At 39.0% G+C, this 15,974-nt stretch overlaps 1 protein-coding gene and 1 long non-coding RNA gene across 8 annotated transcripts in view; one reads left to right on the top strand and one right to left on the bottom strand.

Annotated features, from left to right (window-relative positions):
• Positions 1–774: 774 nt before the first annotated feature.
• On the bottom strand, positions 775–5,003 carry LOC115603989. The gene is made up of 2 exons (XR_003990092.2): positions 4,235–5,003; positions 775–1,190 (listed from the first exon to the last, which is right to left on the bottom strand). It is a non-coding gene; the product is annotated as an uncharacterized LOC115603989 (long non-coding RNA).
• Positions 5,004–5,125: 122 nt separating this feature from the next.
• Positions 5,126–15,974, top strand: part of RCBTB2 (RCC1 and BTB domain containing protein 2) — a 32,700-nt gene continuing 21,851 nt past the window's right edge. The window contains exons 1-6 of one of the 7 annotated variants that reach the window (XM_030476569.1): positions 5,170–5,225; positions 8,492–8,556; positions 9,359–9,422; positions 11,431–11,494; positions 14,367–14,525; positions 14,959–15,109. In XM_030476569.1, coding sequence (XP_030332429.1) covers positions 8,538–8,556; positions 9,359–9,422; positions 11,431–11,494; positions 14,367–14,525; positions 14,959–15,109 — 457 coding nt within the window. In that variant the 5' untranslated portion in view covers positions 5,170–5,225; positions 8,492–8,537. The other 6 variants (XM_030476568.1, XM_030476572.1, XM_030476575.2 and 3 more) reach the window with 6 other exon arrangements.

The raw sequence follows: 15,974 nt of genomic DNA, 5'->3' as shown, positions 1-15,974 counted from the left end.
TGAGGCAAGTAGCCAGGAATGAAGCAGGGCAGTACTAAGATAATGTAATTAGAATTTTAAGGATGGCTTGGATCTTGGCCAACCTGAGATGGAAAAAAAATATTAAACGGCAAAATGGTCAAGATAAAGCTACTTAACCACAGTGAACCATTTTGTTACAGCAAAATTACTTGATGCACTGATCCACAGTGACTATAAGGTACTTCATGCCCAAGTCTTCCCTTGAAATGAAGTAGGGATGTAGTCAGAACACAAAACCAGACTTCATGAGTCTGAAAATTCATGGACCCACCAGCATAACTGAAGCTTCTTAGCCTCTATCTGCCAAGACGCTTTTTACTTTCAGGAATGCAACCAACCCGAACATAAAAATGTTTAATTGCTTTTTTGGACCTTTGTTCAACACAACAACTCTTTTTAAGTATTTGCTCCTTAACAACTTCCTCCTTTAACTTGCTCTGTCTGCGTTAGTTCTAACAACTTCATATAAACCCAGCCCTAAATCTCTTACACTTCCTCCCATCTCACACCCTTTGGCAGAACCTACCAGCCTACAGTTGCCTTCCACTTCCATTATTTTGCTTCCACAAGGGTCAAAATGGTCCTCTTGTGCTGTCTACTACCTCTGCAGACAACAGCATTTTCCCCTGATGTTCATAACTGAAATGTCATTACCCAAAACCACAACATAGGTAATGGGAACCCTGCTAAGGTCAGAAGCTTTCTCACTGCCTTCCTGCTGACGGATTCTCGAAGAAACAACACAACAAAAGGTTTACTTATCAACTTTATTTTGCAACTGAGTTTAGCAAATAAGTCTGTACCTCTGCCGACTCTGCTTAGTGGTACAGTAGTAGGGCTCAAGTACAAATTGTACAAGTAGCAGGGCTCAAGTACAAGTTGTAACTACAGAATCAGAACTACAAAAGTCCATGTTTTTGTAGCAAGCCCCAAAATAATACGTCTGTCAAAAACATTCTTGTCATCTAGGAAGCACAGAAACCCTTCCCAGTGCTTCAAATACTTCAGGGAGATCTGCTCACGAATGCGAGCGAGTTCAGTCTGTTGATGGTGCTGGATGGATGGCTGGGGCAGTATTCAAGACAATATGTTTTGACGTGCTCCAGCCAGAATTCTGTTGCTGATTTTGAGTTTAAGATGACAGAGGCAGGTCATGGCTCTGGATGCTACTGTGGGAGGACAGTTTGCATGTGAGAAGAGATGATGCTTCAAAAAAATACATATAATAATTATATATATATAAAATAATAATTTCATGAAATTATTTGGGGGAAGATAAATATTACTACCTCCAAGTATCTCCACTTTTACCAAGTGGCTCTCTAAAAAGATCTGTTCCACTCTCTGTTTCCTTTCTTTCGCTTCCTCTTTTCCTTAGTGGTAATCCTTGCATACTTCCCCTTGTAGTATCATGATTATATCAAGGTGTAGCAGATTGACAACTATAAACCAAGTGTTTGGATGCAAAATCTCTCCCTGACTGAACCACACAGGCTAAGCCCTTCCTTTCCTCTGTAGTCCTGGAGAAGAACATGGCCATGCTCTATGCTGCTTCCAGTTTTGTAGACACAGAAGAGCATGATCTCCAAAAGCACCTGGCTCCCACGTGGGAGGCTCCAGACCATTGCACTGTTGTGCTCCGGATGGCCTACAGATCTGCCCAGCAACTGCTGGAAGGCTTGCAGAATGGACCTTCTGTGAAGGCAAGCAGGCCTTTCGTGGAGAACTTGCAGCCTGAAACAGCACTGGTGCGCTGAACTGATGCTTAGATATTGAAAAAATAAACAGCTTCATACTGAAGATACAGTACTGAAGAGAAACAACTGAAATCCTGTGCAGAGTATTTTGGTGCTTGGATTGGTAAGTCAGTTTGCTGATTTGCAACTGCTTATGATTCCTGCTGCATTCTCATTTAATGTCTAATTATATTTTTCTATTTTTATTTTTTTATATTTTTACAGTGTACAAAATAATCCTGATGAATTCAAGCAAAATTAACATCAGTTAACCAGAAAAGAAAATTAGATCAACTTCAGTCAAGGTATTCTAAAGATCAAGGACAAAATCAGAAATTCATATGAAAAATAAATCAAGAAAGAGAGACAATGCTCAAACTCCACAGGCCAGCAATACATTGCAAGTGGGAAAAGAGGAAAATACAATCCTGGTATATATGCACGAGAGTGTTTGTGACATGAGAGAGGCACATATTCCCTTCCATTCAGTGCTGGTGAGTTCTAAATCCAGCCTTACACTTAGGAAAGAAGAAAAACAAACTGGAGACAGCTCAAACGAAAGAAAATGAGACAGGCGTAGAACAACCAGCTTGAAAGGAAGAGCAGAAGTAACTGGATCAGGATTTTATTTGAAGGCATAAAAATGGAGACCACTCTCCACTTTTACTCTCAGAAATTCATGCTCCATTTAGGATTTGAATTCCTGTGGCTTTAATTTCTCTCCACTGCTTCTTGCTATGACTTTTTTCATTAAAAATGCCACTCAGTACCTAATGTTTTCTCACTGTAAGGGACCTATAAACTGCAATCACCTTTAAATGTTTTTAATAGACTAGTCTCTTTAACTATCTCTTATTTTCAAACCATTGATTATCTTCATGCCTCCTATCCTATTTTCAACTTGTCTAAGTGCATAGTAGCATTATATGCAGAGTCACACTGGTTGGCTTAAAATACTAATTACTGGAGGCAAATTACCTTTAACTACTGTTGACTCCTCTTTTTGTACATTTGGGTATGACATCAGCCTTCTTCACTTTTATATCCTCTGGCATTATACTTCTTCTTGTTTTTCACTGACCTCAATCCTTTACCTAAATGTTCCAGAATGCTGTTTCTCTGCTTGTAGATTTACATCTTTCACTGTATTAAACTGCATTTTGTTTCAGTGGGTCAAATATACCCTCTGTTCCACCGATTCTAAGTGTGACCTTCAGCTTAACACAGTAAACAGCACTTCTTTGAGTTAAATAGAGCCTAACTTTAAGGAAAATACCCAATACTGTTTTAAAATGTGCACTGTAGAATCAATAAACAGCTCACAGCCCAAGACGGAACTTGTTTTAGGGGACACTCTTTACTGACAGTCTGAAAATTAATAGTGGCAACTTCCAGGGGTCTTGTTACCACTGTGTGCTTGACTTGGATAACAATATCAGGGATATTATTATATTTATATATGCATCTGAGACCCAGCAATTTTTTCCCCCCCAAGAACTGCGTTCACAAAAACAGAAAACTGAGAAGAGAACATGGTAACACTCAAGAAGTTGCTTTGTGTTACAGAGTGATCATTTTATTCTATATAAAGAGAAAATAAACCTGTTGGGCACCACATATAGCCTGTACTGAGCCCAGTGTCCAAAAAATTTGCTGCCTTCCATCCCACAGTCTACACAAATCATTATGGGTATCTCTTTTGAATGAAGAAACCACTCCTAGCAAAAAGTACTCTTGATTTTTATCTTCGAAGTACCAAAGTGACTGAACCAACAGAACAGAAAATATACGTGCTTTGCAGGTTAGGATGCCTGCATAGGAAGTTGTAGAAAAGTGTAAGAAATAGTTGACAAACTAAAAGGAGATAGTGACAGCAGGGAATGCCACAGTCAGTGGCAGAGAACATGCATGCATTAAGGGAGTGCATTGGAAAAGAGCATTGGTAGTTAATACAGCAATGCAGGCTGTTCATGCATGATATATGCGAACAACAGGATGCAAGCTACATGTATCATTATCACATGAGATTGTCATACAATACAGCAAGTATGGAGAACATATTGTCTCTACTCCCTTGGTAACTATAAGGACAAGTTCTTGCCACTTGAGGTACAAACCCCATTTTTGGACATCCAAAGTCTTGTATCCAAGTACATCAGTCTTTAAAATATAAAAACATTCTTATGAGGCTCTGATTTCCACAAGAAAACCCAAGACCTTCCCTAGGTGATGACGGAATTTAATTTTTTATAGAAAGTTAGTTCCCTAGCCCCAGAGCAAACCTTCTCCTTTTGAATAAGGTTTCCACAGCAATAACCTAACCATTGGATACCACAGCAAAGGTCTCAAGCTCAACATGACCTGGCAGCATGAGCTTGCAGCCCAGGCGGCCAATTGTACCTTGGGTTACATCCAAAGGAGTGCAACCGGCAGGTTGAGGGAGGGGATTCTACTCCTCTACTCTGGTGAAACCTCACCTGCAGTACTGCATCCACATCTGGGGACTCCACACAAGAAGGATGTGGATCTTCTCAAGTGAGTCCAGAGGAGGCCACGAAGATGATCAGAGGGCTGGTACACCTCTCCTATGCAGACACACTGAGAGAGTTGGGGTTGTTCAGCCTGGAGAAGGGTCAAGGGAGACTTTATAACTGCCTTCTGGTACCTAAAGTGAACCTATAAAAAAGCTGGAGACGGACTTTTTACAAGGGCAACCAGTCTATGATTCTGTGATTCTATGAACATATACCACAGTAAGACATCAGGGCATTATCACACCCAAGGTAAGAGACATAAGCAAGCAAAACAGCCAGGTTGCTGCTTTTAGGGAAATTTTTCTAGTCTATCCTCTTTGGAAGCGCTTAATTTTAAACACAATTTTAAACATAAATCTAAGGAGAAACAGAGAAATACCTATACCCTCTCACCTCTCTTGGGAAAAAAAAATGATCGCACAATGGAACAGCACATCAATGCTTGACATTCCCCTAACAGTTGCCTTTGACCATGTGTCTCTCTGTATGTGTTGTCATCATGCATATTTAGGCTCAGGCAACAGCCTGAGACTTGGCAGAATGTGGTTATCTCCCTCAATGCCGTGCACGCCCTGAGCCTCTAAGTCTCCCAAGGCAGCCACACCATCAAAAGAGACAGGCCTTGGCAGAGCAGTTACAGAAGGGCTTCTCTCTTCGCCTCGGCTCACTAGGAGAGCAGCACTCTGGTAGAAAGACAGCCACTGCAGCTCCGGCCAGGCCCCGTGGGGCCGCCTTATCCACAGCCGTAACCCCGCTGTGCCCGGCGGACAGCGCCCGCCGCTTTCCAGGCTCCCGCTGCAGTAGGTGGATCCCTGGGAGGCGCTAACCCCCTTCCCTCCTCCTTCCCTCCCTTCGCGGTTGAGGAGGCGCCTGAGCGCGGCGGCATCCTCCCTTGTCTCATTGGAGGGAGGAGCCGCCGCCACTTGCGAGGAAGGTAAGCTACGGAGGGGGGGGCCCTGCCGCTGTCACTGCACCCCCAGCCCCTCCGTTCCGCGGCAGGGCCCTGCGCGCCCCGCGGCCGGGAGCAGCGGAGGCACGGCTGCCGCGGGTCAGACCGTTACGCCACGCTCCGGCGGACGTGCCCGCCCCGCCCCGCCCAGCGCCGCCACGTCGGCTGTGGGTGTGGCGGGCCCGGGGCCTGCGGCGGCCGCGTTTGAAGCCGGGCTGTGGGTGGTGGTCGCTCCGCGTCCCCGAGCTGCCCTGCAGCCACCCCGCCGTGGCCGGGCGTGCGGAGGGAGCGGTGCTGAGGCCTGTTCTGTGTGCGGTGTGTTCCCCTGGGTTATGTTTACCAGGCACCCGGTTTATAAATGGCTGGTAGCAGAGAAAGACTGCTTGGGAAAACAAGGGCTGTTAACATCAGGGAGATGGGAGGGTTGCATTGTGTTTCCTTGTGGAGATGAGATTTCTAACAGTGGTGAGCACAGTTGGCTGTAGAACCGTGTTTGTGCACCATCAGAAACCATTTAGGTTGAACTAATGTTGAAGGATGTGGGAGCAGATGTGGGGAAAGGGAAACACGGAGAAATAATGATCCTGCTGAATGTGGGGCGGGAGAGCTGATCCTGTCCAATATAAGAAATGAATGTGATAGAATGACAGGGAATGTGAATGAGGTGATGGACTGTAAAGTAACAGGAAGATTGGGTAAAAAAGGAGTCAAGTGTATTGTTCCTTTGAGAAAAGAAAATTATAAGAGCTTTTGATGGTGTCTGCCATAGAATACAAGAGTTGGATTTGGATGAGGATATTGATTACTGAGAGGAGTTACATCACAAGTGGATTTCTTTCTTAGATACAGATAACGGCATCATTTGGGAAGGGCATGGAGCAATCCAGTTGTTCTTACACAAGTTGCTGTTTACCAAATAAGCATTGAATTGGTTTAGACTTGCCCTCAGTAAGTAGTGTGAAAAATTCTGAGATGACCTGGTATATTAGTCAGCTTGTGATCTTGAATCACATTTTTAATGAGATTAAATAAATAGAAATAAAATAGAGACTAAATGGAGACAGGATTGAGATTCTCAATTTTACAAGGGCAGACTTTAAAAAATCAAGAGGATTAATTAGTGATACATGTTTGTACGGGAGTCCTGAGGGCCTTAGAAGGAAAGAAGGAATGGAGTTGTTTTATGGCAAAGCTAGAATCTATTTTGAATTTATATTGAAAAAATGAGAAAACATCTATTGAAAAGAACTTTTACCCATCTGAAAAAGGATTTTAGGAATAAAGGCTAGAAAAGGGATGGAAAAGCAAAGAAAAATATAAAAAATAAAGCAAAGTTCTAAAGTGGGAATTGACAAAAGTAATTCTGTGTTAGTTATAGGCAGTTGGTTTTTAAAGCTTCTTTGATCATGTAAGTGAAGAGTAGAAGTAAGACCGCTGAGTGATAAGGTTGCGGTAAAATAACCTTGGCAGCATTATGCATATGCTCTGTTGCAGTTTGGAGGAGAATGTTGCGGTGGGTAGATTTAATATTGGATGCTTAAACTTATACCGCAAAGAATAACATTTTGTCTCTTAATTGTTTTTTAAGAGTTGGGAAACCTCTATGTGTTACATCTAATCCAGTGCTCTTGCTGCTTATCGTTAGGCAGTTCCAGTATCAGAAGACTGTTAAAGAAATCCCTGAACAGAGTTACACACATTTGCTCATAGAGGAAGTGGGCTAACTTCTCTTTCGCATCCTATTTACTATTGTATCTCTTGCTTCTATAACATAAAGTATCTTTTTATACCGACACCTGTAACTATAAAAGTTTAAACTGCCATATTTCTCAGTCCAGGTATAGAATACATGCATTGTGTGTGTGATTGTTTGGTTTATAGATCCGTATTGATGTATATGTTTGATGTATATACCTAGGCAAATTCTGGCTTGTGTCAGGGAAAGATTGGACCATCCTCCCACCTGCGCAAACATTGCATGCTGGCTTCGTGGGAAGTGCTCTGGCAGGCGCCTGATGTTACGGGGAAGCGTAGCTACAGCCAAATTCATGCTGGAACCATGCTAGACATCATCTTGAAAAACCTCTTCTCTTAGTGACCCAGCATGTAGTGCTCTCAGCTATAGGCAGGAGCCCTTATCATGGACCAAGTCTCCTACGTGCTGGAAAGCTGGGCTAAACTGAAGTAAGCAAGGAATGTAGAAAAGAAAATTGGGTGTACTTTAGTAATGCTTACGTTTAATTCTTTTACTTAGGCGTAGAATGTTTTAGAAGATACATTTTATAAACTAAGGATTTAGTCCAGATGAGGCTATAATGACCTTCCTTGGACATCTAAGGAAGTGATTAAAGGTTAGAACTTGTAGAAGCTGTGAATATTTCTTTCCAGCTAGAGCAGACTGAGGTCAAAGATCCAACAAATAGACCTGATACATGGCTCAGTGTTTGCTTGGATCAAGTAACTGCAGACTGCTAGCAATTTGGGCTAGGTCACATCGACTTAGAGGAGGCATAACAAAATGAGTGCATTTGCAAGCTGGTTATCTGCAGTATAGTATTTAGGATTACACAGTAACAGAAGGGTTCTTCGCAGACATGCTGTTCCTATGGCATTGAACTGATGTCCAGACAGGCTCCCACATGCAGGTGGGATTCTTTAAATTTAGAAAAATATAATAGCGCTTTCTTTCACATATTTATTGCATTATTTGAACTTTTTTTTCTCTATTACATGGTTAATATTTTTAATAAAGTTCTTTTAAGGCCAGATCTTTACAATACTTTTGTCTCCCTAAAGCTGGTTCCTTGAATTCTCATGTCAGGAGGTCAAATTAAGAATGAGTATAGGTTTCAATTCTACCAAATAAATTTTATGGTAAATTAAATTTTATGTAGCATTTAAAATCATCAAGAGCTAACAATTACATCAGTTGTATTTTATTATGTTTGTGTGTATGCAGGGATTACAGGAACTGGAGTGTGTTCAGAGTTTGGCTAACAATTCAGCAAAGAGAAAGAGCTTTTCAAGTTAATTTTCTGAAGATCTGGGATCAGCCACATTAAAAAATGCAAAAAATGTTTTTCTTCAGCAGCTCAGGTTAGATTTGGGTTACATTAGATTACATTAGCTTAGATTTAGATACAGGAATGACATCCTGTTCCCAAGAGATTGTCTAAGAAAGTGTTTGATTATTTTAATACCCTTCAAGGTCTGGAGATAATGCTCATTATATTTTTTTTCTTTTACTGCAGAAGTAAACCACTAATTATGTGCAAATGACTCCAGCTTCCTCCTATAATGCTTTGCAGCACTAAAGGTAGTTGTTGCTTTGTTTCTGTGATCTGAAACACTTGATTGCCTTCCCAAGGTATTTTTGTATTTGTGTGTAAGAAGTGTAAATATTTTTAAGTAAAAATATTTTTTTAGCAACATCTTATCAGGCTTTTGTAGCTGCTGACCTTGACATTTCAGTAAGTCTATTAGAGGTATAATTTTAGTATAAACTTGATTACTATTTTCTAGTCTTTGTATTTCTGGCTTTCATTAGTTTGTTATATAGTTTCTCTTGATAGTTGTAAGTAGTTTTATTCAAATCTACTGGTTTGGATCAGTCAGGTAAATGGACAGCCAAAGCTTTGAAATTATTTTTTCAGGGTGACTGTAGGGTTTGCAGAATGAGAAAAGACTTTGAGATTTATTTTTTTTTCTTCTGCTATAAACATTTTCCCTGTGATGATGCATTTTTTCAGTCATTTCCACTTATTGCTTGCTGGTAAACCATACACTGTTCTACATCAGTGATGATGATAGACAGCAGTTCGAAAGGGAAAAAAAGAAGTAATAGGAATAGGAGAAATAAAGAAAGTTAGTATGAGCAGTGTGTCTTACCATTACTTTTAAAAACCAAATCAGTCAAATTGTCTTGCTAGCCCAAAACCCCACAGTGGGTTTTTTGGAGGTGAGGGGAAGGTGTTCCGGGAATCTATATATGATTTTTCAAAGCAGTTTTGTCACTTAGGGCAGAAATTTCACACCAGACCTTAACACTTATTTTAAACCATTGAAGAATTGAAAAATCATGCCCTCTGTTTTCTTTCCTGCCTTCTCACCTCTTTCAGAAAGTTTTTGCCTGATGTATTTGCTCTTTATCACAGTGGTATTGAAGCATGGTGCTAAGCATGGGTAAGAGAACAATATTCCCACTATCTTCCTTGCTTTTCATGTGCCTATGTTTTCTTCTGTGTGTTGCTTGCATCTTAGCTTTCACTGCTTTCATTCTTGACAACGCATTTCTTTTTGGGGGGGGATGATTTCTTTTTGCTGAAATGAAGGCCTTTGCAAATAGGTTTCAAGCATCTAGCTCCAATACATCAAACTGTATGTAGATGAGCCTCTGAAAACTTCAGTGGGGTTATGCTGGAGGTCCATCCATAGAGCCAACAGGTGGAGTTGGCTGTCATGCCAAGAGAGAGGTGGTGTCTGACAAAATGTTTTTGGCTGAAGTTTTGTCTCTGTGGAGATTGAGACAATAAAGCCATCTTATCTCAGATAATTTCAATTAGAAATTTCTGTAGCAGTTTCCTACCTTGCAAGGTCAAGGATGTCAGTCTTTCAGACTGTAAATACTCAGTCTTTCAGAATTTCTTTGATCTAACCTTTAAATTGCATGCGGATTTGCTCTTGCAATTAGTAGGCAGCCAGTAGAGCTTGTATCAGGAGCTGAGAAGTCACAGTGTAATGTCAAGAAGCAAGAAGGGGAAAGGGCTATACTTGAGTTGGAGTTGGCAGTTTTTCAAACAACCACTTACTGTTTCTCAAGGTCTGAAGTTTGTTGATAATGGGAAATGCTGCATCAATGGAATAATGAATAATGAGCTGAGTTCTGTCAATTAATCGTCAGCACTGGATGGAGTATTGACATTTCACTGTACATGAAGAAGGAAGATAATTTTGAAACCAGTCTTCCTAGTAAGGGAATGTGACCTGTTCAATAGGAGTAACTGTTGACAATATTACTGGTCTGTCCTCCTGTGCAAGATCACTTTGAGAAGTTAGCATCATTTAATGACTACTCTTGTGGGAAACTGCTGGCAAATCATGAATATCAGAGAAGGCTAGATTCCTTTCCTAAAGGTGTCAGCAAGTCCCTCTTTTCTGTGACTTTTTCCTCTTAATCTTTGCTAACCCTGTGGTTAGAGTCCTTGGGGAAGAAGCTCCAGACAGACCTTTGATTCAGCAGATGAAATTCATAAATGCTGAAATTAAGTGGGAGGAAGTACTAAGTGGAGTTCTGAAAATTTTTGTTTGCCTGCCAAGTTCCTAGAGAGAGATTCTACAAGAATGTTTATATTCAAATGAATCAGCAAACCTGTTTAAATATTTAGGATTAAATGGTTTTAGACTGCTAATAGAACTTGGTTATTACAACTAGTATTTGTGCTCTTTAGCTCAGTCTTATCTGACCATAGAAATATATGTGCCTTACACAAAGACCGGCCATAGTTAGACCAAAACCAGGATCAGAACTTTCAGATTCCAAGACCTAAACTCAGACTGCTAGAATATGCTGTCCAGATTCTTAGTAGTACATCTGATCTCAAATATCTGTTTCTGTTGATAATGCACATCATAGAAATTATTCAAGTAATTTACAAGGTTGGCAGTATTTTCTGAAGCAGAGTGACTATTTTAACAATTCTCAGAAAACCTGAAAAGACCCAAGTATTTTTCTAGCATTAGTTTTCAGTATGAAACTGCAAGATGAGCATTTGAAGGTTTAAGGCAGAAATAGAAAGCTTCAACCAATGTGCCTTTTCTTTTTCCTGAAAGAAATGTCTTTAAAAATTACATCAGCAAGGTTCTAAATTTATTTTTACTGCAACAAAAAGACATCGGAATATTGTGTTTAATGAAACTTCTTTCCTTCCAATCACAGTCTGGTTAATTTTACTTGTTTAAAAAAAAAGTTTTGCCCAAGCATTATTGTTTTAGGTAAGAATACAGAAGAGCAGAGTCTAACTGATCACTGTACAGTTGAATACAAAACCAAAATTGAGTGAGCTTTGTGTTTATTGTTTTCTCACCCCACAGAAGCAGCTAGTTCTGACTTAGTATTAAGTGTGTATAGGTCCATAAAGTATTGTTGCATCAGTATGATACGGTGATTTTAACCACAGTGTTCTCTCTGCAGGGGGACACGAGCACAAATCCATATGGAGGATGAGTCTCCTCCTTCTCGAGGAATCAGTGCCAAGGTCAGAGTGTGATTTTTGTATGGAGAATTCTGTAGTGCTCTATTCAAAAGAAAGAAGCCTGGTTCCATTTGGCGGTAGCTTAGTACGTGCTAGTAGCTTTCAAAATAAACAGAAAACCAAAGCCATAGGTAGAAAAATTATACTAGCAAAAGTAATGTTGCTTATGCGATCCACATAATACTAGAAGAACAATATATTCATTTTAATTGGATTGAATTACTCCTTTGGTTTATAAGGCTGATTTAATTTAGTATTAAGTTGTAAATTTAGGTGTTGCAGCCTAATATTCAACAACATAAACTTGTTAGAATTAACTTTTGTAGCATAATTTGAGGCAAGAACTTCCTCTCATTTTTCTCTTTTCTTTGAACACTTTGCATGTAAAACTTAATGAAACATCATTCAGATTTTAAGCTTAATAATGATGATGCCTTTTAAGGGTGATCTGTATGACAAATAAAACTGAATGACCAGCTTTCAAACTGATTGCTGAGGTCAAATGAAGTAAAGAAGTTTCATGATGTATACCTTGTTGGGTAGCTGGACCAGATGAAATCTCAAATTCTGGTCTAACTCTGTCTTTAATGACTTTGTGCAATATAATGAGGGAACTGATCACTTACGGGACATAAATATTGGCAGGCTGAGAGTCCAACCTCTTTTTTTTTAATGTTTTTGGGACAAAATATAATGGAGAAATGTAAGAGGATAAAATCTTGAAAGGTAAGAGAGTACCTCTGACTGAGTTGAATGTAACTAATAATGCCAGAGACTGGATGTAAGTTACAGATATTTTTTAGTCTGCTAAAGTTTGTGGTTATTTCTTTCGTTTAAAAAAAAAAAAAAAAACAAACACAAATTTCCTAGGTTGCTTTTTATGATGTTAGTTCATTTTTTTCTTTCAATGTATTATTTTAGTATTGAAAAATGCTATAGTTTGGGGTTTTTTTTAACCTGTTAATTACGAGAGTAGAACATGAATGCTTTGTAGAAGGAGGTTACAGAAAAAACCTTTTCTGTTCAAGATGAATGGGTTCTGACCCACTGTGCACTTGGAATTTAAAGCCCACATTTTAGAACCAGTATGTTATTCCACTAAGGGAATCTGTACAACTGAAGGGCACCCTGACTGTCCTTTTGAACCTCGGGCTTCATGAGACTTGAGCAAAAGTGGGATATAGTTTAGTTGATGCAATTGGAAGAGTAGTCTGTGATGCTTTCAGTATGCATTATCATGATTTAGAAGTACCTAAGATCCTCCATAAAATTCATGCTAACCTATTGACATAAAACAAATTGTTCTGCAAACACCAGATGAATGAAGCCTGATTCCATATGGATTCATATCCTTTGTCTCTTATAACCCTGCTATGTGTCATGGAAGACGGCATGTGCTACGACTAGCTTTGACCTACTTGCTTCCTGACATATTTCATAACATACATGTCTGATTGTCCAGCTGCCTACTGCCAAATGGATTGTGTCAGCAGAATCTTACTTCCCTTTCACTTGCAAATTTGGCTGAAATTGGTCAGTTACTTGGTGCGTGGATGATGGGGAAAGAACTGGTGTGATCAAAACCACAACTCTTTTTTTAGTGATGGCCAACCCTCCTTTCTCTTCCTCAGAAGTATATATAAAGAAATGTGTAATACATTAACTGCTATTTGTGAAAAGATTTTAATGCAGGATTACTTTAGGGTTTATTTCTGTAGTTTCAAATGTTTTCTATTATTTTTTCATAGTAAGTGGTACTAATCAAAAAAGCGGTATCCTTATTACTGACATAACATGCTTCAGACTCCAAGCTAGAATTTATTCACATCTTTGTTTCAAAGGTAGAAAAAATTACATTCTGTAGCAGATCATTTTGTAAGTCTGGTACTTGCTAGAAATAAACTAATGATGCAATCCTCACTGTTACACGGTGAACTGTGTAATGCCTGTGATAGGCAGCATCTATTCTTACTGTCCTGCCCTTACGTTCTGATCTGGCAAGTAATGCTGCTATTTCCTTTTCTCACTTTCAGAGCCTGTTTTAATTTCAGTAAAGAAAATTGGATGCATGCTCCATGCAAATTTTGCTATTAAATTTTGATACTGCAACATTTTTCTGATTTATGCTATACTAAAGGAGTAGAAATGTTGCATGAGATTCAGACACTAGCTTGACTAATTTTAATAACTGAAGAGACCCGTTATTCTTTTCCTTTAATTATAAACTTGTCATTGGTCCTTGGATGAGCTGGGAAATGTATAATTATCTTTTTTCTCTTATTATATGTCTACTTACATAAAATGCAGATATTCTTAGGAAGTTTCCAAAGATGCAGTAATTGTTGAAATGCAGTTTCAAAAGTAAAGGAGAAAGGAAAAATTGTCTCAAGTTTCCATTTTCAATGTGTGAAAAAAAGTGTATATTTTTCAAAAATAAGTATATTCTTTTTTTATGGTTTCTTCTTTTAACAGTAAATTTTAGCACTTGGGGAAGAAGACACACATTAATTTCAAGTTTTCAATGTGTACTTTACACTCTATATTAGAATCGTGTACATTGAATTCTATAAGCTATCAGTCATGTTGTATGAATATAGTGAAAATATGACTTCATCATTTAACTTCTTATGTGGTACTTTTCTCCATGCATATAGATCCTTTCTTTCTGGATCACAATATATTTCATTTGTTTATTTTAATGGCTTCCCTCCAAGTATAGTTCTAGAATTAAAACACTGGTTTGTGGTTGAAAAAGGGGATGGTGTTTCTCTTTTGTTTCTTTTTTTTTCCTTTTTTTTTTTTTTTTTATTTTTACTGTGCAAACATACACATTTATCTCTGTCTAGGTATTTGATGTAATTTTGTATAATATCAGGTCTTGGAAGCAACATTATTGTCAGCCCTGAAGATGCTGGATGTTGGGAAATGGCCGATTTTTTCTCTCTGTTCTCAAGAAGAGCTCAAGTTAATTCGTCAAGCCTGTGTATTTGGCAGTGCTGGTAACGAAGTGTTGTATGCAACTGAAAATGATGAGGTAATCATCCAAGAGTATATATGAACATGACATACTTAGTCAGTTATGCATAAAGTTACTCTGAAAGCCAGTGCTATGATAGTATAACTGGAAAAAGTTGCATGCAGAAATGTCTGATTGCTAGTAAAACATTTTCAAGTCAAATTAATGGCTTCCTACCACAATCAGAGGGTAAAGAGAAGATGGAGTCAGATGTTTCTTGAAGGTGCATAGTGACAGGATGAGAGGCAGTGGAAAAAAGAATTCACCATGTGAGCAGTTAAATCCTGGTGGGATTGTGAGATCTTTTCCTTGGAGACTTGGTTGACTGGACATGGTCTTGAGTCATCTGATCTATTTAAACCTTTGTTGAGCAAGGAGTTGGACTAGATGTCCTTTGGAGGACATCCTCCATTCCAACCTAAATTATGATTCTGTGATTCTTTTATAACAGGTTTTTGTGCTTGGCATGAACTGCAGTGGGTGTTTGGGAACAGGTGACATGCAGAGCACTATTGAACCAAGGAGGTTAGATTCTCTGTGTGGCAAAAAGATAGCCTGTCTGAGTTACGGAAGTGGCCCTCATGTAGTTCTTGCTACAGAAGGTAAAGTATGATCCAAATATATGTTTCTGTATTTCAGATAGTCCACTTTTATTAGTCCAGCAGATGGGGAAGGACTGTGCTGGTAACATAAGAGAGAGAATTGGAATAGACATTCCAGGCTGCCAAGTCCAACATATTTGCATTGGTGAATATGACATGTCAGATAGCTCTGTTCGTAGCTAGTTCTTTTCAAAAGTTTTTCAAGCTCTGCTTTGTTGTTGTTGCTAATTTTGGAAATTTTCTTTACTTTGCAGTTAAGTTTGAAACTTCTGATTGCTTTTGAAATGCATTAGTGGCTACATTATACCCTTACGTGCCAACAGCGTCCTTTAGCTAGAATGCATTTTTTCCCTCCTGTGCCTACTTTTGGATGTGAGACCAGTTATATTGCCTCTCAACCTTTAGTTTTGTGTTGTCTCATTGACACTCTATTATCCACATCATGCTAGTGGCCCTTCTGTTCGTAATTAAGTACATTATTCTGGAAGACAAAGAACTAATATTGTGTTCCCAGTGAGGTTCTATTAGAGCCTGACTGATGATGATAACATTCGTCTCTCTTTCTCTGTTAATGAGAAGAAATCTTTTTTGAGTAATCCAGATTAGATGACCAAAGCTAGGTGAGGGGAATTGTGTTGTACATGTGTGACTGTTCTTTATATTCAATTACATTCCACTATTTTTTGCAGTCTTAAGACCATTCTGCATGCTTTTTATAGATGTATCTGTATTCTTCTGAGCTTTGTTGCTGGCAGATCTACTGACACACTCATAGTCCTTACCCAGATGATGAAGTATTGCAAAAGAACACATCCAGAACTGATCCTTGATGATTTGTACTCGTAAATCCATCCCATGAATAACT

Source organism: Strigops habroptila, chromosome 2 (assembly GCF_004027225.2).
Source record: "Strigops habroptila isolate Jane chromosome 2, bStrHab1.2.pri, whole genome shotgun sequence".
Taxonomy (NCBI): Eukaryota; Metazoa; Chordata; class Aves; order Psittaciformes; family Psittacidae; genus Strigops; species Strigops habroptila.
The sequence above is the reverse complement of the archived record's forward strand: the minus strand, read 5'-3'. Positions and strand labels throughout refer to the sequence as shown.